This window comes from Chanodichthys erythropterus, chromosome 3, assembly GCF_024489055.1.
Source record: "Chanodichthys erythropterus isolate Z2021 chromosome 3, ASM2448905v1, whole genome shotgun sequence".
In the NCBI taxonomy this organism is placed as follows: Eukaryota; Metazoa; Chordata; class Actinopteri; order Cypriniformes; family Xenocyprididae; genus Chanodichthys; species Chanodichthys erythropterus.
Genome location: NC_090223.1, coordinates 33937804 through 33958846, shown reverse-complemented (window position 1 = coordinate 33958846; position 21043 = coordinate 33937804). Strand labels below are relative to the sequence as shown.

Genomic DNA, 21043 nt, shown 5'->3' with positions numbered 1-21043 from the left:
GTAGACTGCTCGTCCAATAACGGTTTCCCCGTTTGTTTGCTTTTCTTAAAGCTCTTAAAATGTGGTTTCCTTTCCTTGTACTTCTTTTTCTCTCGTCTACAGTTGATTTATCAAAGCAGGAAGTGATTGATAACATACTTATGAGTTTATTCAAGGGAATCACATACTTTGAGATGCAGGGCAGAAACATCAACCTGGACGGTGTTGTTGGATACATAATACTTCAAGGTAAGCCACTATGTTACAGGTTGAATAGGCTATGTTTTAAAAATCACTTTGTTTACTCGTTTGAGTGCCATAATTCAACTTTTTTTATTGATTAGCCGATACGTTTGCAATGTGCAGAACAAAAAGTTCGATATCCCATGTTTTCTTTTCATCTTTTCTAGAGAGTCTTATTTTAATGGAAAGATTTACTTGACACTGAACTCGGTTGTAAAATTAATTGAACACAGTTTGATTAAAGAGTGTCGATTTCTAACTGAATTTCTGTCAGTAATTTGTTTTGTGGCGCAGGTTCTCCTCGCGCAATTAAAATCGTCTTTTGGTGCCTCTTGCGCTGTTAGCTATAGCCTAACCATCATTTACCTTAAGGACCTTTTAAACAAAACACTAAAGCTTTTTCACGATTATATATGTGATATGTAAATTTAATAAAGAAGATAACGACAGTTTTGTCTTTTTACCGTCCAGGAGCTCGAACAGTGTTGCTATGGTTACGTTACACCTTCAGGCGAACGCTACTGATTCTGTTCTGGTTTCTGTAACCTTTACTGACACATTGTCTGAAAAAGTTGTTTAAATATTATATATATATATTTATTTATTTAAAAAAGTTAACATTTTTAACCCCAACGTTTTATTTTGACCTCTCTTTGGAGGGTTCAGTGCTTATTAGGGGCTCAAACCCTCCATAATCTGATGGTCTGAAGTAAATAATCCATCATTGGTTCACCATTAGGCGTATGTCTGCTTATATAATTCAGAGCAGCTGCGGGAGGCAACACGAACTTGGCCGCATTCAGATTTTCTGAGTCTCTCTCAGCGCGCAGCTGCCGTTTCTATGCTGAAGAGACTGAACAAGAGCCTTTCTACTGCCGTCCACGCTCTTCAGGAGACAGACCACAATTACTTCAAAGGTAATACTCTTCGAACAGAAACACTATTCAAAATAGTCTAATAATGACAGAAAACCTGAAGTGTTTCCCCTGAACAGAGTTTGAGCCCATTTTGGACAGCTCCTTTTGGTCCCTGCCTGCAGAATGGAGCTCCACAGACTCCTCGCTGGTTTATACCTCAGTGAGGTCTATGGAGTGCTACGATGAGCACCTGAGTGACAAGTGCATGACTCTGCTTCTAGGAACATGGTGAGAAAATGGTTGACTAAAATAAAAATATATATAATCAGAAAATGATAAAATAAGTCAATACGGTAACTGTTATTTTATTGAAAGGAAAGACAATGGAACCCCATGTATTGTGACTAAGTCTTGTAGAGACACAATGACACAGTTTGGATGTCCACACTATTCCCTGTCTCACCAGCTACTGTACTTCATGATAGGAACAATGGTAACCACTCTATTAATCTTTACTGAAATATAAGCAAATGATTGTTTACCTTCACCCAAAAATAAAATTCATTAATTACTCACCTTCACACCCGTAAGACCTTCGTTCATCTTCAGAACACAAATTAAGATATTTTTGATAAAATCGGATGGCTCTGTTAGGCCTGCATTGACAGCAAGATAATTAACACTTTCAGATGCCCAGAAAGCTACTAAAGACATATTTAAAACAGTTCATGTGACTACAGTGGTTCAACCTCGTTTACTGAAATCATGTGACTTTGGCAGTTTGATACATGCTCTGAACCACTGATTCGAAACAAAAGATTTGTAAAGCTTTAAAACCTCATGAATCAGTGTTTCGAAATCACCCATCACTAGATATTGTTGAATAAAGTCGTTATTTTGTTTTTTTTGGCGCACAAAAGGTATTCTTGTCGCTTCATAACATTAAGGTTGAACCACTGTAGTCACATGAACTGATTTAAATATGTCTTTAGTAGCTTTCTGGGCATTGAAAGTGTTAATTATCTTGCTGTCAGTGGAGGCCTCACTGAGCCATCAGATTTTATCAAAAATATCTTAATTTGTGTTCTGATGATGAACAACGGTCTTACAAGTTTGGAACAACATGAGGGTGAGTAATGACAGAATTTTCATTTTTGGGTGAACTAACCCTTTAAAAGGTGCTACAGAGGATGTTTTGTTTTATACATTTTTGCAATATTACTTGAAACTGTCTTTACTAACTGATAAAAGACTATTTATTAGGTGCACTGAAAGGAATAATATTAATATACATCATCTGTGCACGAGATAGGGCCTTAAAAACATCATCGATCATCACATAAACGATTGGCCCTCTGGCTTGTAAATCACTGCCATGACATTCCTTGTGAGAGACGAGCGCGGCTGCGCTCCAGTAACTTTCCACACTCTACAGGCGCCGCATGCAATGTTTTAGTCAGGAGACAGGAGTAACAACTGCAGATTATGAGTTACCTGCGGTGAGTCCGACATAATGAATCCACTAACACGACACAGAGAATGCCGGTGGTAAACACTCGTGTTCCAATACTCATGCACAAGTTTTGGGAGGCGTTCCCTCGAAATGAGCTGTGAAGGAGGGGGGTTGTTCTTACGCATGCGCTGATTTAAAAAACTCAGTAACAGTCTCTGGTTTCTCAGTCGACGAAAAGATCCTCTGTAGCACCTTTAAAGGGATTGTTCACGCAAAAATGAAAATTTTGTCATTACTTACTCACCCTCAAGTTGTTCCAAACCTGTGTGAGTTTCTTTCTTATGTTGAACACAAAAGAAGATATTTTAAAGTTGGTAACCAGATGACGTTAGCCATTGACTTCCATGGAAGAAAATACTATGGAAATCAATGGCTACTGTCAAATGTTTGATTACCAGCATACTTTAAAATATCTTCTTTTGTGTTCAACAGAAGAAACTCGAACAGGAGGGTGAGTAAATGATGACAATTTTCATCATTTGTTTTGGGTGAACTATCCCTTTTAGAACAGAGAAAGTATAACATTTCTGGTGTACTCTGCCTGAAGTAAATCTGTGTGCCTTCAGTCTGACACTTGTGTCCTCAGAAAGGGTGCTCCAGAATGCTCAATGGGGACCTGAGATTGTCTCGTGTCAACATAACTGTGGAACATTATAAGAGAATCTTCTGCTCCAACATGATGAAAAGCAACCAGGATATTTTCAAGAATGGTCTTACTGGCCAAATGCAGGACATCTTTATAGAAAACAGTTAGTATATGCTATAGAGTGAACAAATGAATGGAGAAAAATTTGGTCACATCTTATAACAAAAGTGTATATAATATATTTTTATATTATTTTACAGTTCTTTTATGTGGTTTAGTGGGATTCTCAGACTTCTATAAACTGGATTGGTTACAGTCTATTCTGACATGGCAAGATCAAGAAGTGGGATGTTTTGGCAAAGAAGGTGAGGTATTGTAATCAGTAAAAATTATAGTAATCATGTTTAATATACATGAAAAAAATCTCATCATAATGAATGTAAAATAATCTTTAAGCCTGACCTTTTAAGTTGTCAGTTGCAATATTGTATTTCCCCCTCAGAAGACATCTCCCAGGTCTTTGAGGAATTTTTGGATGCACCCCACAAACGGGTGAAAAGAAGGGAAAAAACACTGACAGGTGTTTGTTTGCTTTTAACAATGCAATTGTTAATAAAAATGAAGAATTATTTAGTTAACCTCACACAATGATACTGTCTGAAACTAACTCATATATGTTTCTTTTCATAGATGGCTGCTCAAGTCATATGACAGGAGTTGCAGTGAGCGCATTGGGAGGTTTTCTCAACTATTACCTTTCAGAGCAGGACATAACGAAGAGACCCTTAATTTAAGGCCCATGCTTAATGAGATCAGGCTTTAGATGAATTTGGTATTTGTTCTTTCCTCTGTGATCACTTCTCTGTGAATGTGTGGTAGATTTAATGCTGTATAAGTGAAAACAACATGATGCAAAGAAGGGCAAATAACCAGGAAAACAGGTTTTGATGATAAATTACAGGAAAATTAAAATCAAATAAAGAAAATGTATACTTGATAATAAAGAAAATCTACAATTATGCATTTTTTATTATGAGGAAAAATAACCAAGCCTGTACAATTTGAATGCCTTCTATGATAATGCATTGGGCATAAAAGGTTAAATAGAAGCATCATTTTAACATGACCACAGCTTAGATTAAAAGAAAAACAAAAATGCCCTTCTTTGGTTAATATTTTCTCTTTCATATTTGGAGGGAGTGAACCCCTGTGGGCTCATTATTAAAGAGAATGCATGCTTAAAAATGCATGTTTGACTTGAGTCCAGAAACAGCATGATCTCTCCAAAGCTGCTTAGAAAGTTGCCATGTTGAGATGTCTTATTAGTCAAACCACAGTCCATCTATAAAAATTGTGGTCTGTGATGAATACTTGCCCAATATCTTGTTCTAATATAGACATTTGATGTTTAAGGATTACTCATTCCATCCTGTGACTTCATGGAAGAGAGCTTTTATCAGGCGTGATTCATATGTGACAGTGTTTTTGCCGATGTGCATGCGGTCCTCCTCCAGAGGCTGCTCTATGATGGCAGGCACATCTTTGCCGTACACTAGAAAGGAGGGTTACAAAAAAGTAATTAGTCCCATGGAGAATCTCAGGATTGAAAATTAATTAGTGTATCAACTTTCAAAAAACAGGATTTCATCCCCACTGAATTAAACAATCAAAACAACAGGAAATTCATAATCACTGGATTAGATTTTGATACTTTCCGTATTACAGGAGGATTATAGCTTTGCATTGACACAGTCCTGCTACATTTGAAACAGGATACAGCACCTGTTTTAGAGCTACTATCTGTGGGATCAGACCATTTCTTTAGAGGAAATACTTACATTCACAGTGCTCAAGGAACTGAATGCACTCTTGCACCACTGAATCCCTGAGCATGATCATGTGTTTGGCCATGTTTTCCAGTAATGAGAGAAAACATCTCTTAGCATAGAACCACGTGTCTGTTCCAAGCTGAAAACACAAGATGGCATTGTCACGCCAAGTTCAAAATTACTATATAATATCACATGGAAATCACATCAGTAAAACCAGAACAACTTGAGACTAAAGACCTTGCCACCGTAGGAAATTCAACGTGTTTAGAAAGCATGTCTATATTTTGACATAGGCATGCTTTAATTGACTTTGATTTGATCTAATCAAACATAATTTAAATTTACATATTCAGTACAGACTCATGTAAATGTGTGACAGAAGACAAAAGGAATTGCAGTAGCAATCCAGTTCTGTACATCTGCTACAGTGTCATGAGAGCGAGAACTCCTTGAGTAACACTGTTTATGCAGCTGGATACAGTGAAGACCTCTTCAACATTTTTTTGAATACACAAAAATAACATGTTGAGGATAGTAACTGAGCTAGACTGAGAGAAATACAGCAAGCAAGGAATCTGAAAGTTCATGCGCTGTCTGAAGATGGCTTTTATTAAAAACATTAAATGATATATTGATTACCTTTTTGTTGTATGGCTCAAGACTCTTTATGACACGAGAAATACCAAAGTCATAGTTCCCTTTAGCACAATACAAAGTCCTGGAAGAAATTATAAGTATTACAGATAATCATTCTAATATGCTGATTTGCTGCTCAAGAAACATTTCTTATTGTTATTTTTTTAAATGCTGATAACAGCTTAATATTTTTGTTGAAACCATTTTTTTGTTTTTCAGGATTATTTGATGAATAAAAAGTTCAGTTTGAAATAGAAATCCTTATTTTTTACAGTCACTTTAATAAATGTAATGTATCCATTATGTATAAAGTATCCATTTCTTTAGAAAAAAAAAAAAGATACTGACCCTAACCTTTTGAACAGTGTAGTAATTTACATAAGACTGCTCTCATAATGTCATCTTGTGTTATATTGATATTTCAGATGTATTATTTGTGTGATATTTCAGAAAGTCAAAGTAAAGTGATAACTTGATGCTTGTGATGATTGTTCTCATGAGTTGATTCAACACAATTATGTAAAAATATTGTACGTACCCTATTACAAGGTTGACAATACACAGATGAAAGACTTTTTTGTCTGGCTCTTCATAAGAGATCTGCTCCTCTTCTTTCTCTATCTTCCTCATCAGTTCCTCTGCCTGTACACACATAGATGCACACCAGATGGGTAAAATAAAAAAAAGAAAGAGAAAAATATGATGAAACAAGGCTGCTCTATTGGTATCAATATTTATATTTAAATATGATTAAAATTTTTACCTCTTCATTTTGGCTGGTCATGATGTATGACACGCACAGGTTAGCAAGAACAATCGCACTAACGTTAAGGATCTACAGAAAAAAATGTGACAATCAATTGAAAGGATTCTAATAACAGACACTCTTCCAAAAAAAGAAAAAAAGGGGGAAAAAAAACCCCATCATGCTGCAAACTCCATGCAGTCACACAGCAAGACTCCTAGAGTCACAGATCATTTTACCGAGGGTTTTGTTTTGCAGGGACACTCTTGAATGTTACACTGTTCCAGCTAGCAAGCAGAGAAGTAAAAAAACATGTTTTGATTTTAAATGTTTAGATTTGTTATATAATTAGAAATAGAAATATCACCCACCATCACAGGAAATCTTATACACAATATATCCATGAGTCATCAAAGATAAATTACATCTCTTCAGATTATATTTAAGTTCACTGCTATTATCTTATTTTAATGTTTTAAAAATACATCAGGATCCCACTGTTTATGCTAAACACTACTGGTTGACTGATTTAGGTTATTTTTAATGACCATTCCAGATACAGATATCTGCAGATATACATAGAACTGATGAAATGTCACTAATTTTACACAATATTTACTTCTTTACTTAGTCACTAAGATATCTGAAAAAGGAAAATGTACACAATTTATTTTCAACCTTGATTCTTACTAAACTATCCTTCTGATTTTCAGAGTGCAGACTTTCTGAGGACTTTTATTTCGTAAGTTTATCTAAAAAAAAAAAGCGTATTCAGCAATATTATACTTACATTTTCATAATGCTTTTTAACGATGGGCTCATAGAAACCAATGGCTTCTTTATATTTGTTATCTTGCATAAAGAGCACATGAGCAACATTAAGTTTCCAAGTATCATGCTCATTGCAGAACTCCAGTGACTTGTGGAAGATCTTTTCCACCATGCTGTAGTTCTCACGGTTCCAGTAGATTTTGGCCTGTGCCATTAGCACGGGAATGTACCTTAAAACAGTTCAAGAAAAATATTTACATACAGTGCCCATTTTACTTGCATTTACATAAATAAAGGAACAGAAATCGAAGAATGAAGCTTTAGTAATCTCTTCTTTTGAAAGTCGCATCTGCTAAACGCATAAATATAATAAATGAGTCTTAAGTTTACCTCTCAAGAACCTCATCGTAGTCTTGGACATATTTTTTTAAGGATTCATCATCCCGATTGTGCCTTGCTTCCTGCACCTTGGAGGAAAGAGAATTTAAATTAGCCTTTTCAGTGTCAGACATTGATTTAATGGTGTATTCAGGGAGTAACATTTGACATAAGTGTTGCAAATGCTGTGAATTCTTGAAAGGCAAAATGCCAATCTGTAACCTGTTTCGTAACCTTGCGTAGTTGCTCAGTCAGTTTTCCAGCAATTTCATCAAATTTACGGAAAGCCTGCATGACATACAAAGTTAAATTGGTTAAAAAAAACAAATGCTGTCTAGATACTTGCCAACTCAGAAAATTCTGCAAAAGATCACTCACTTCCTCAGGCGCTGTCTGGCATGTGATCATGGCGTCCAGGAACTCATAGAGATACTATAAAGAAAAACAAAAATGAGCCCTATAGTTTTGATGTGAGTTCGGACCGATATGTCAATATGAATGAGGCAGTTCTGTAATTATCACCTGGTGTGTTATTACTTGCAAATGCCTTATGGCAATAGGAATCAATGTGGATGCTATTACTGGAACAACTATCTGAGCTAATAAGAAGTAGAGACTTGTTTCTACATGATTGCATTTTCTGTGCAGAGCTAATGGGAAATAAAATGTCTGCTTTACCGGTGTGAGAAACTTGTAAGTGAGATGAGCATTTTCGGCCAAGACATCAGCGGCGAGGTCAAAGTACTATAGACAAAAAAAACAAAACAAAACAAAACAAAGAAACCTCACTTCTTGAAAGAAAAATATAATACAGTTTCTTATAGTTTCTTTAAAGCTGACGTGTGTCATTTCTATGCCACTGAACACTCATTAATGAAGTACACTCACCTCAAATTTACAGTAAAGCAATAATAAGTTGCCAAAAGTGACAGGAGGAAAGGGGTTTTGCTGAAGAAGAAAAGCAAGTTTCTCAAAACCCTCTGTGGGCTTGGTGTCCATGTTCATTAGGGCCTGATTGTGAAGAGTGACTGGATCCAGCTCCTAAATGTAAAAAAAAAGAGATACTTACAATGGACATAATCATTATATCATCATATGGACCAACTTTCTAATCTAAAAGCATTTCTTACACATAGAAAGAGACTAAAGGAGTGAAATATACTAAAGGATAACTTGCTATTGACATAAAAACTTTAAACTGTCTAATGCATTTATGGTAAATCATCACAGTGACATTCTGGTTCACTAGAGGGCAGCATATGGCTATGTTCGCATGTGCATTTCTCAAAACATATGCAGAATTCCTTCTCTGGATAAACTAAAGACTTCAGCATGGAGGGTTATCTATATATAAACTTAACAGTAAAATTGCACTGTATAATTATTAGTTCAATCATAAATCAGTTAAGTAAGACATTTTCCTTCTATTTAGGATGTTTTTCACGGAAATAACATAACCCTGTGAAGATTACTTAGTGCAGTACCCGAAATTCTTTTTAAAATCTGGTGCATTCCTTGCGATAGTCCTAGCTACTGATGCAGTGTTTAAAAATACCTGTCCTACGGGAAGAAACAGTGTATTTAATAAGTGCTTATGTAAGACGGATCACTGTTTGGACTCATTAACTTTTAGGTGCAGCACAAACTAGCACAAAAACATGTCTCTGCAGCCCACCCTCATTCCAGCCAGCAGGTGTGGGCTTACCAGCTCTCACAATACAAACCCCTGCAGAAAAGGATTAAACCTGCACCGGAATCACAAAAACAGAAAATTCCCAGTGCATAACTAGAGACAATCTTGTAAGTATTTAGGAAAATCAACTTAAATTGTGCTATTCAAGTGTCAAACTGACATGGTCTTTCACATGGTCTGTCAATATAGGATAAAAGTTCCACGAGTGTGCATGTGAATTGGCATGCCTATGACTTCATAAGAAGCTATCCTGCAAGAGTGAGCACGCTCAGATCAAACAGCATAACTAATGAAGAAAGTATTCTCTTGACAGGCATCTCATCTTATCTGGCAGCCTTTGTTTTCTGAATTGCTTCAGAAATGAGAAAACAGAACTTGGATCTTTTTATCTAAATCACCTGGAAATATACTTGAATAAATAGAAAAGTGCAATAAATACATTAGCAGGTGCTTTTGTTGATCAGATTACAATCGGACAGCACTTGAATACATTTAAAGTCAAGTGTAAATGCACCCGACATGATCAGATTGTGCTTGCATCACTGAATAACCACCTTCGGAGATGGTTAGAGATAGTATTTGACAAGTATAAATGCCACAAGGTGTAAATGCAAATGCATTTTGATTAAAGCAATATCTAATGATCACGTTGATTAAGTAATATATAATGAGGTGGCGCTACAAATAATAATTATCCATCACTTTGATGGACTAGGTTGTGCATTTTCCATCATGCTCCATTTTATCAGTCTTTAAACAGCTTTTGCAGCTTCTTCTCTTTTTATTCTGCTTGCAAAATATGAATAAGTCAACAGACACTGATGTCTTGCAATCTGCTCGCCCAATTTAATGAACAATATCCCATGAATTATTTCACTCAACTACACTTAGAATCTCTCATATCTCTCCCCAAATCCTTTCTCACGTCTCCCTCATGGTCTGTTTTTGCAGAGCACATTAAAATGTACTTTTCTCCTTTTTCTTCCGATTGAATCCCTATTAACATCCTTTACTTTTAAGCAGAAAATCACAATAGACAAGATACCTAATGAAAGAAAGCATTTTGAGTGATCCATTACTGTTTTAAAAATGAGTTAAATGGCAGAAAATGTTTGGTAAATGCAACCTCTGATGCAATATGAAAGTGCTGTTTTCCTAACGAATGGATAAGTGCAAACAGACACACTTAAATGCTATTTTGCTAAACAGAAACTATCCGGACACAAAATGCATGTGAACGCCAAGTGTCAAGGGGGCAAGGGGTTACCAGGGAAGTGACATTATTAGTACCTCTTCTGATCTGGGGGGCATGTCAGTCAGTGCTTCTTGTGCTGCAGCATCTGCAAAAAAGATTTAGAGATAACAGGCCAGTATCACTGAATTACATTCTCTGACGTTCAACAGTAGTTACCACTACATTGAGCAGTCAAAACAGAACTCCATGCTAAATTTTGCAGAAAGCCACTGAGCAAAACACTGCTGCGGACTTCAATGCTTAATACAAATGCCATTAGTAATCCTGGGAGGCAGATTCGGGGTTTATTAATAGAGTGCACATCAAAAAGTATATGATAGGAAGGCGCCTAAGTGAAACATCAGGTCGGATGGTTTATCTATACTTACAGTTCTTCAGCTGGTATTCAATAGCCGCTTTCAGATTAAAGGCTTCAATCAAAGCGGTTTCGTGCAGGGCGAGGGTGTTGCCGACACTTCTTACATCAATGCCTTCTGTTGTCATTCCAATACTGAGTTCTATAGACATAAGAATCATTAACTGAAATTAATTGTATAACATCGCACATCTTAAAAGATTTTCTGTTACACATACCTGGATGCTCTCTGATTCCTCGTTCAATAATTTCTGCAATATATTTGAGTGCTGAAGCGTACTGCTTTAAACTGTAGTAGCAGAGTGCTATATTGTATGCCAGATCTGTAACGGAAAAAACAATCTAGCTAGTTTTAGAAACCATCACAGTGTGTCAAAAGGTCTCCTTTCCACATTCATTTCCATAAAAATCAAAATTACTACCTTTACGCGGTGTGGTCAACCAGTCAATGTTATGTTTTGTTACTCTTGGCAAAACATTTACTGGGAAAGACCAGTTTGTGTTTTTGTCTGTTTTGTCTATTAAGCTTCTGCATGTAGACACCACAAACACACAAAGTTATAATTCAGCTCAACCAGTGCTAAAGAAGCTCATGCTCACCTGGCTGGTAGCCCAGTACATTCATGGAGGACATAAACTTTTTGCAAGCCTCTTCATACTCGCCCTCCTTATAAAGCAAACATCCGAGATCCACATCGTAGTCTGGATCATCCTGAGGCAACAGCTCAACCAGAGTCTGGAGAAGCAAAACCAAATATTCCAACAAAACAAACCGTCATTCATGTGGTCATATGGTGATTCATTTTCCACATGTGGCATGCCTCAGAGTTCTTACTTGATATTTCATGTATACTGTGGCCACAAAAAGTATTTGGACACTTAAAGGGATAGTTCACTCAAAAAAGCTTTTTTTATCCAAAATCTGCACTTAGAAACATATACATATGAATATATAAATTCCTCCGGACCACTACATGCTCTCCAAATGTGTTCCATGGAAGAAGGAAAGGGTTTGGAATGGCATGAGGGTGAAAAAATGATGGAAGAAAGAAACCTTTACCTTTGCTCCCGAAAAATCTTCCTCTCCATATTTAATTGCAGCTTGCAGTTTGACCATCTGTTTAGAGATAGGATAAATAATTATATTTCTTTTTAAAATATAAGGAATACAATGTGACATGTTAGGATCTTCCCAGTAAACAGTAAAAAGCTGTTCTTTCAACTGACACTACTGTTTAAAAGTTTGGGGTCAGTAAGATTTTTTTAAGTGTTTTTAAAAGAAATCCCTTATGCCCTTCAAGACTGCGATTTTTCTAAAAATATTATTACAATTTAAAGTAACTTTTCTATTTTAATAAATTTAAATGTAATTTATTCCTTTGATCAAAGCTGAATTTTCAGCATCATTACTCCAGTCTTCAGTGTCACATGATCCTTCAGAAATCATTCTGATATGATGATTTGCTGCTCAAAAAACATTTATTATTATCAACAGTTGTACTGCTTCATATTTTTGTGGAAACTGTGATACATTTTTTCAGGATTCTTTGATGAACAAAAACATTTTTAAACGCATTTATTTTGATTTTTGTAACAATTATCAATTGATCAATTTAATGCATATTTGATTAATAAAAGTATTCACTTCTTTAAAAAAAAAAAAAAAAAACTTACCCATAACTTTTGAATGGTAGAGGAATTGATGTAATATACAAACATTTTACTAAAATAGCAGTCTAATAATGATCGGTAACACTTTACAATAAGGTTCACTAGTTAAACATTAGTTAATGTATTAACTAACATGAACTAACCATGAGCAAAACATTTGTTACTGTATTCACTAATCTTGATTAACATTAGTTAATGAAAATACAGTTGATCATTGTGTGTTCATGTTAGTTCACAGTGCATTAACTAATGTTAATAAGCTTTAAACAATGTATTAGTAAACATTGAAATTCACATTAACAAATATTAATAAATGCTGCAGAAGTGCAGTTCATTATTAGTTCATGTTAACTAATGAACCGTATTATAAAGGGTTACCTAATGATCTTTACAGATGCTGAGCTTCTGTGTGACTTTAGCCACTCATGGATCTTCTAACATTTACCTAAATGCAAAATTTACCATAAAAATCTAGGATACCTTGTTTTACCTTCCCCAGAACTGTGAAAATATGTGGGAAACTCCTCAAAATAAGCCACCAAAATAAATAAATAAATAAAATGAACAAAAATCTTCAAATTTGATGCTACAAGCAACTGAATAACCATTCAAATATGCAAGAAAAAAAGGAATCCTATTTTTATCCAGACAAAAACACACAGCTACATATATACATATATATATATATATATATATATATATATATATATATTTTTTTTTTTTTTTTTTTTTTATATATACATATTATATACATATATACATATTATACATATATATATTGTATATAGGCTCTTTGCAGATGTGACAAAAGTTGATATGTGCGTCCACCTTAGTATGACTAGCTGTGTTGTCCAAGAGAAAAGTAGCCTTCATGGCCTCTGGGAATGCACACGCTCCATATAGAGACTGGGCATAGTAAAGTTTGTAGTCTTCGACCTCTGGGTGAAGCTGTGTCAGCTGTTCATAACATTCTGCTGCATTAGTGAAGTCCTGCATGTGATAATAGCAGTAGCCTAAGAGAGACAGAGCAGCCCTGGACTGGACAGAAACAGAGAGATTGTCAAATAAAATCTCTCTCTCTCTCTCTCTATAATATATATATATATATATATATATATATATATATATATATATATATATATATATATAGGCAGGTTTAGGTTGTTTTCCCTAACAACAGAGAGCAAGACGTTTACTGATTTATTCAGTGTAAAGAACGAGACCAGTTTGACTGCTGTAACTTACTTTAGTATGTTTCTGATGTTCTTTGCTCAGAATGTGAATTGCGTCTCCATATCGCCCTTCTTTGATCTTATAAAGAAAGAAATAAGGATTAGTAAAAAGCCAATCATTTCTATAAAACGACAAACGTTTCGCTAAAAGCGTGAATGCAAGCAACCAGCATAACAGACCAGTGGTAACTAAGCTAGCCTGTTAGCATCTGCAGCTAATAACTCACCATTTTGTACACGGTGGCCGTGTATTCTCCGTCTTTAATCGTCGTTAGCGGCATTATCGAACACAAGCGCTACATGTAACTTTATCCTATAAACAAACATAAACAAAATGATTAAAGTTAAAGATGCAACCTTCTGTTTTTCAGAGACACGACGCAACCATCCTGTCGCTAAGCAACCGTCCCCAAAACGGATGTGACGTAATCATTTTATCATTACTCCAGTGGGTCTCTGCTTGGCTGAAAGACATCTTATTTGTGCTTTAATCTTAATAAAATTATGATTTTTTTTCTCTCCATAAGATATTGGAATATGGCTGTGAAGTTCTTCATTATATATAGCCTAAAACAATTATATCCAACTTCTCAAATTCCAGGCAGTTTTAAAATGAAAGCCTTTATAAATCTCTTTAATATACTAAAAAATAACGTGTCAGGCTACAAACAAACAAACAAGTCACAAATAAGCAATCAAATCCTCACAGAACTCTTTGGATCTCAAGGACGAGTTTTGACATTCAAACCATAGTGGCTTGCTCATACAAGCCAAGTGTTTGGAAAAGATGTGTGTGATGAGGGAATGTTTTAAAGCAGGAGGGAGTGTTCTGCAGTCTTGGGACAGACTGAAGCAACAACTCTGACACAGAACTGCAGGGGCACTTGTAAAGAGCACACATCTTCCCAAACTCTCTGACTGGTATGTAAACATGGGTATTTAGACCTGCACACTTCTATTATTTATTATTCCAAGAATCTAGATTGTTTTTGTTCTTTGTATCAGTTTCTTCATGCATGTAAAACAGAATAGATATATTTTCTATTTTTACATGCACATGGTCTTACAGACCATTGAAGAAAATTTCATGAACAGCTATCAGGCAAGTCAGCACAGATTGTGCCCTGAAACCAAATAGTGTTTATGCACCAATATTATTTTTAGGATTAAGATTAATTGTGAGTTTAGTAGCACAGGGATTGATTGATCTCTCAGTAAACATACATCATCTGCTCAGAAGAGTAAAGAAAAAGACCTGGGCAGTGATTTTAACATTTGCTTTCAGGAGTTTTTTTGGTTGTACTTGTGCAGGAAACATCAAGAACTAGGATGAGTTTCAGGGTGAGCCTGTTGTTCCTAACCATGACCGTGGTGGTCATAGTCTGTGGTCAGAGGAGACGCCCTGCAAAAGAGGAGTGGAACTACCGTGACGGCTGTGAGCGGATGTCTTTTTTGTTTAATAAAACACATACTGGTTTATTTTTGCATTTATATGTTCTGGCTGCTATGCTTTGAAGTATGGTTTCACATTTTTTCATTCATATGAACCTAAAAAAAATACGCTAGATAACATTACTGTTGTTTTGTTTGATAAGAATGTAAACAATATTGCTGTTTGGGTCCTCAGCTGAGAAAGTAAGCATGCGAGGAGTTGCAAATCTGACTCAAGTGCTTGATGACTGGAGGTTTGACATCCTGAACCAAGTTAAAGGACTCCTGCAGAACGACCATCAGTCCTTGCTGCCTGACTACTCCAGGTAGACTTTCATGAGGTTCAATGTCTCACAACAAGCTCTCAGATTCAGGCATTCTTTCTTTGCACAGACAGAAAAAAAGCAGGAACACAACATTGTTATTTTGGTATCAGCAGTTATGTCAAAATGTGGACTGTGTTCTTTTTAGAGCAGAACATTTCATTATGCTGCAGACTTTGCAAAATATTTTATGTGCTTAATGGGGAACTTCCTGTCTCCTTATGGTTTGGAAACTAGTCATCTTCATATTCCTCAATGCTCAATGCCAACCAGCGACTGCGCTATACTGTTCCTTCTCTCATATTTCTTTCTCACTTTAACTCTTTCCAGGATCCAACCTCTCTCTGAGGCACTAGATGACTTGTTCAAAGAGTTCAATGCCCTGAAAACTCATCTTGGTGAGCTGACAGAGAAGTTTGGACCATTGGAAACCTTTATCGATGAACTGAAGACCGAGAGGGCCAGCGCGAGCGCAGCACCTGCTAACCCTGTGCGCAGACGGGTCATTAAGAAGGCGCCTGTTGTCTCCTAAAAAGCTCTGTGCTCGAGTAGAGCTGGGTCTCTCTTAACAGCAAACGACTATCATATAGATTCGTTTCACAGTCTTTCTTTGAGCTTCTCACTCTTTTGGCATCTTGTTGCTGTATGTTGCTGGGAAACAGGTAATAAACAATATGCTGAACTTGGTGAATGTCCCTCTATGTGGTTTATCTGAAAGCAGCAATTTAAAATGTGACAGCCTGCTCATAATTACTGTTGCAAAAAATAATAGACACAGCTGTTGACTTGGGACTTTATTTTTAGAATACCTTCTATTACTCCTAATCAAAAAGAAACAAATATGCATTTGGGTGACACTTTAGTTTAGGGTCCAGTTCTCGCTATTATCTAGTTGCTTATTAGCATGCATATTATTGGCTGTTATATTCATACTTCTAAAGCACATATTAATGCCTTATTCTGCATGATCATATTCTACATCCCTTAATCCTATCCAATATCTAAACTTACCTTAATAACTATTAATAAGCTGTAATTAGATTATTGAGGCAAAAGTCATAGTTAATAGTTACTTAATAGTGAGAACTGGACCCTAATCTAAAGTGTTACCCGCATTTGTTATTCAGAACAAGAGTATTTCATTTCACTGACTTTAAACCTGTAGTTGGAATTAGTCTGTATGAGTATATTCAAATATGCATGACTGTCAGTGAAGTGATATGTGGTATTTGCAGCTCTCAAAATGATCAATGACTCATGCAGGTATAAATTGATTATGTACAAGCTAAGAACATTTCAGGAACAAAATAAATTGTGTTTTTCCATTGTGTATTTATGCTTATAATCTGATGAGCATGGTAATTAGATGCTTAATATCTCTTGGTTCATATTTGCCATCTCATGTAAGCTATAATAAATTCAGTCTGTTGCATTCACTCCTAAGTTTCGGTGTGTTAGCTAACTTTTGACATAATTAGCTTTGTGCATAATAGTGTGGTGTTTATTTTGTGTAATAGTCAACTAGCTTTCATTATATTTGTGTTTGTCTCATTCTCTTTACTCAGCATCACAAAAACCTTTAGAAGAAGCACTTCCAAAAACATTTTTTGTTTCATTATTTATTTGAACTTCTATCTATCTATCTATCTATCTATCTATCTATCTATCTATCTATCTATCTATCTATCTATCTATCTATCTATCTATCTATCTATCTATCTATCTATCTATCTATCTATCTATCTATCTATCTATCTATCTATCTATCTATCTATCTATCTATCTTATACAGATTTTCTGCAGTCAAGAATCAAGAAAACCAAGCAGCATTAGACAAGAGGTCAATTTTTTATTTGACACTGTTTATATCATAATTTATGGCCAGCAATTTGGTAATATAAGGTCTTCTGTAGCACTTTATTACTATAATTCAAAATGTACCCTCTCATTAAAACACATAAAATTAAGAGTCAGTGCTAAGAGTCAGCTGGACATCAAGGCCAAATACAATAAATGTTTTTCATTGCATAGATCAAAAATGATCAAAAATCAAATATATATATATAATTATATAACACATAGACATTCATTCGTAGGTGTCTAAAGTGTCCAAATACATCATTTTGTGACCCTACATATACTATACAGGACCTCATTTATGAAACGATTTAAATTATTCATAAAAACATTCTTACGTAAATTGGTGCATTCAATTCAATAAAACAATTTATGTAAGCAGTTTTACAATTGATTTACACAAAAATTCTGCTTATGTTTCACGAACGAGGCCCACAAACCACAGACTGTGATGCTTATGTGTGACCACCAGGAGGAAATACAATGTTGTGTCTCTCTGTGAGTATATGTTACAGTTTTTCTCAGTCGCTTTGGTTCAATTCTCGAATTAGTCTTTTTTTCTCAAAATAATAAGTTTAGGTTACCAGTTACCACATCTTCTATGTCCGTTATATCATCTATGTCCAAACAGAACAACACTAACAGACAAAATCAGCACAAAATATAAAAATAAATGTACACTTGATGACAGAGGCATCATAACTCTCAGAAGGAAGTCTCTTACATCTTTGAAGATTTATGAAGCATCTCACTCAAAGGCGGGCAGAAAAATTGTTAAACAGCCCTACATTGTATAATCATCTTCATCTCTTATTCCCATAAGTATCTTGAGCTGTAAATTCATTTTCATGACTGTAATCCATCACTGGTGCAAAGGAATCTGAAAGTTATTGAAAGTCTTGTGTGACTGTATCAAGTCAAATCTTCCTTGGTTGCTTATCCACATTATGGCATTATACATACTGTAGCACACATGCAGGCTAACAAACACCTGTCATACAAAAATGAAAATTCAGTCATTTACTCACCCTTATGTCATTCCAACTCTGTATGACGCCCTTCTGTGGAACATAAATGGAGATGTTAGGAAGAATGTTCACACTGCTCTTTTCCATTCGATAATAGTGGCTGGGGACTAGGGTTTTCAATGAGGTTGAGTAAATAATGGTATTTTCATTTTTAAATGCACTATATCTCTTTAAAAATGGCTTAGTAATAAATCTGACTGATAATCAGTTTTTATCAGAAAGCATTTCAGTATTAGCTAGAGATGTTACAATGCCTGTTCCTCAGAGATGCAAAGAACAATGAAACAAAAGCTATGTAAGACAAAATAACCATACTTTCAGAAGCAGAGGCCTTGTCCTCAATGCATCTTAAAAACTTGAGGTCTTTGTCTTTTTACAGATTTATTTCATTTACTCATATAAATGTTAAGTCTTATACATAATAGAAATATATTAAAGATGCTGTATGAACACATGCAGTGAACATATTGCATTTGCAAACATGTACGCATGGGAAATTTAGATATGATACGCCTCATGAAATACTAATTGATGACTTTTGATTTAAAAAAGAAGCTTTCAAACCAGGGTCAGAGGAAAGTATTTTGACCATTTTCAACATTTATTCATTATATGGCTTGAACAACTGGTATTGCTTTAACCTTGAGTCATGGACCACTTATGTCATGCAAGTCTCCTAGTTCTGGGAAAATGCCCATAAGGGGCATCTTTTATTGATTTCTCAGTCATTTACAGAGCATAATCAAAAGCTCAATTGTAAAATTGAGATGGCGATTTTAAGAAGTTGGGAAGGACAGTGACTGCACTGGAATGATCAAGTTCCACATTTATTAGTTTCTGTTGAGCTCTCTCGTTTGATTCAAGGCCAGTGCTCAGACAATGTCATGGCACTAAAAAAAGCACCTCCTACTGCAAGCTAAGTGAACTGCAATGTGTGCGTGAAAGATCTCTGGGGATTGACTCTGAGGGCATTTGGAATTACTGTCATAAATCCATAATAGATTCATACTGGATATATGGCAGCAATGCAGTAATGATTTCAACTATCAAGCTATCAAGTAGATGAGAGATCAATGCACATGATATCATAAATTAATACCAGAAACATTGCAAGTGTGCATTACTCTGTGCAAAGTAAACATCACATTAATATTGTACTCTAGTATTTTTACTGGACAGGGTTTAAATTCAACACTGTTTTATACAATATGTAACAGGTGGTACTCCATCTTTTTATCCACTAAGGCCTAAGGTTGGAGATCACTGCCATAAGGTATTTCCCAGTATTTCACTCTGTTTAATAAATATTAAACCTTTATATTAACATATGTGATATGATATGGTAAATTGTTATTTGCTGTAGTTGGAAAGTCCACATTTTTCTAATTTCTTAAGTATGTTTTTATAAATGCTAATTAATTCTTTCTTTTCTGCTTCATGTCTTTCTTGGACATCTTTATGTAACATGGTCAGTACAGTCACCCCCCATGAGAGAGGGCACACATCAGTAAAAAGCAGTGACAGACACGCTTTAATCTTGACTGAGTTCCAATCAAAGTGCACATCTTGACCAAAGATTTAACAAGCTCTAGGAGACTGAGAAGTTAATCCAAAGATATTGGAGGTCTTACAACTGTAGACGCTGCCAAGACGATAAAATCTGAAGAATTATGTTAACTCATTTCCGGGTTAAACATCAAAGCAACAAACTGCAATAACCTCGACCTAAAAGGCCAAATTAAGAGCATTATTAGATTTTAACAAATACATTTGAAAGAGGAAAGGGATTATTTAAAGAAAAGTCTGCAAACATTCAGCATCTCTGGCATCTGGGTTTGTGAGTATGTTGAATTCAATAAATTAGAGTCGTGCTTCAAGTGCACCATTCTTGGTAGGCTATTTTGTGCCAGACGGACTTACTGTGACCCTACAGAAACTAAGAAGGGTCCATTTACTGTTCACTGAGACACTGGCAGAGGGTACAGCTGAACCTTAATAAGTAGAAATCGGATACAAATAAATGGAAAACATAAATATGGCTTTTCTTGTTTATGCTGTTCACTGTCCTTCAAAAACATTTATTCTGCATGACTCAACCTAACTTGATTTGCATTCAATTTTCTAGAGCAACCAAAGCATTATTTTTGTCCAAGTAAAAATAAATCAGAATGAAAGAGCAAAACAAAGGGATTCAAAGAGAAAATTCATAGAAAACACAAAACAGTTTTACTTTCAGTCATTGAACTGAGGTCAGATATTTAACTCAGAACCACTAAAATGATGGGGAGGATAATTCTATAAGCTTGATCTGTCATGCCATATGCTTTACATAACTGTAAGCTATGAATAATAAAGTCCTTACACATATGGGATTTGACATGCAGGAATTCATTGTTTTTTTTTTTTGTTTGTTTTTGTTTTTTCATTTTAAAGGATCCGTAAAATCCTTATCTAAAAACAGCAACAAATATCTCTTTGCATTTGAGGATTTTTATATAATATCTGACAGCACAGATGTTTAATGGGACATACAATAGTGACAGGGATTTCATATGAAAAGAAAAGATTGTATGGTAGACAGACATGGCAGATCAAAATACAAGCGAAATAACAGATATTAAAGTTACAAGAGAATTTCAAAGTGCTGCTTTTTAACTA

At 35.3% G+C, this 21043-nt stretch overlaps 3 protein-coding genes across 7 annotated transcripts; 2 read left to right on the top strand and 1 right to left on the bottom strand.

Moving 5' to 3' along the window:
- Positions 1-23: 23 nt before the first annotated feature.
- On the top strand, positions 24-4060 carry c3h16orf89 (chromosome 3 C16orf89 homolog). The gene is made up of 8 exons (XM_067374181.1): positions 24-228; positions 987-1139; positions 1217-1367; positions 1455-1572; positions 3179-3341; positions 3439-3543; positions 3681-3758; positions 3869-4060. Exons 1-8 carry the CDS (start codon positions 60-62, stop codon positions 3970-3972), a joined length of 1041 nt encoding a protein of 346 aa, XP_067230282.1. The 5' UTR covers positions 24-59; the 3' UTR covers positions 3973-4060.
- A 150-nt stretch (positions 4061-4210) lies between these two features.
- Positions 4211-14148, bottom strand: ift70 (intraflagellar transport 70). 5 transcript variants are annotated; one of them, XM_067374129.1, is made up of 20 exons: positions 13974-14148; positions 13760-13825; positions 13343-13552; positions 11904-11960; positions 11444-11579; positions 11062-11166; positions 10857-10985; positions 10524-10573; positions 8429-8581; positions 8219-8284; positions 7919-7972; positions 7763-7828; positions 7553-7629; positions 7182-7392; positions 6631-6678; positions 6410-6481; positions 6185-6288; positions 5650-5728; positions 5017-5146; positions 4212-4730 (listed from the first exon to the last, which is right to left on the bottom strand). In XM_067374129.1, exons 1-20 carry the CDS (start codon positions 14025-14027, stop codon positions 4594-4596), a joined length of 2004 nt encoding a protein of 667 aa, XP_067230230.1. In that variant the 5' UTR covers positions 14028-14148; the 3' UTR covers positions 4212-4593. The 5 variants fall into 5 exon arrangements, with proteins under 5 accessions (XP_067230269.1, XP_067230230.1, XP_067230239.1 ...); XM_067374138.1 differs by having other exon boundaries at positions 7553-7623; XM_067374148.1 differs by having other exon boundaries at positions 7553-7623; positions 7775-7828.
- A 452-nt stretch (positions 14149-14600) lies between these two features.
- Positions 14601-16923, top strand: si:ch211-76l23.4 (uncharacterized). The gene is made up of 4 exons (XM_067374116.1): positions 14601-14667; positions 15058-15181; positions 15374-15503; positions 15831-16923. Exons 2-4 carry the CDS (start codon positions 15076-15078, stop codon positions 16030-16032), a joined length of 438 nt encoding a protein of 145 aa, XP_067230217.1. The 5' UTR covers positions 14601-14667; positions 15058-15075; the 3' UTR covers positions 16033-16923.
- Positions 16924-21043: the final 4120 nt, after the last annotated feature.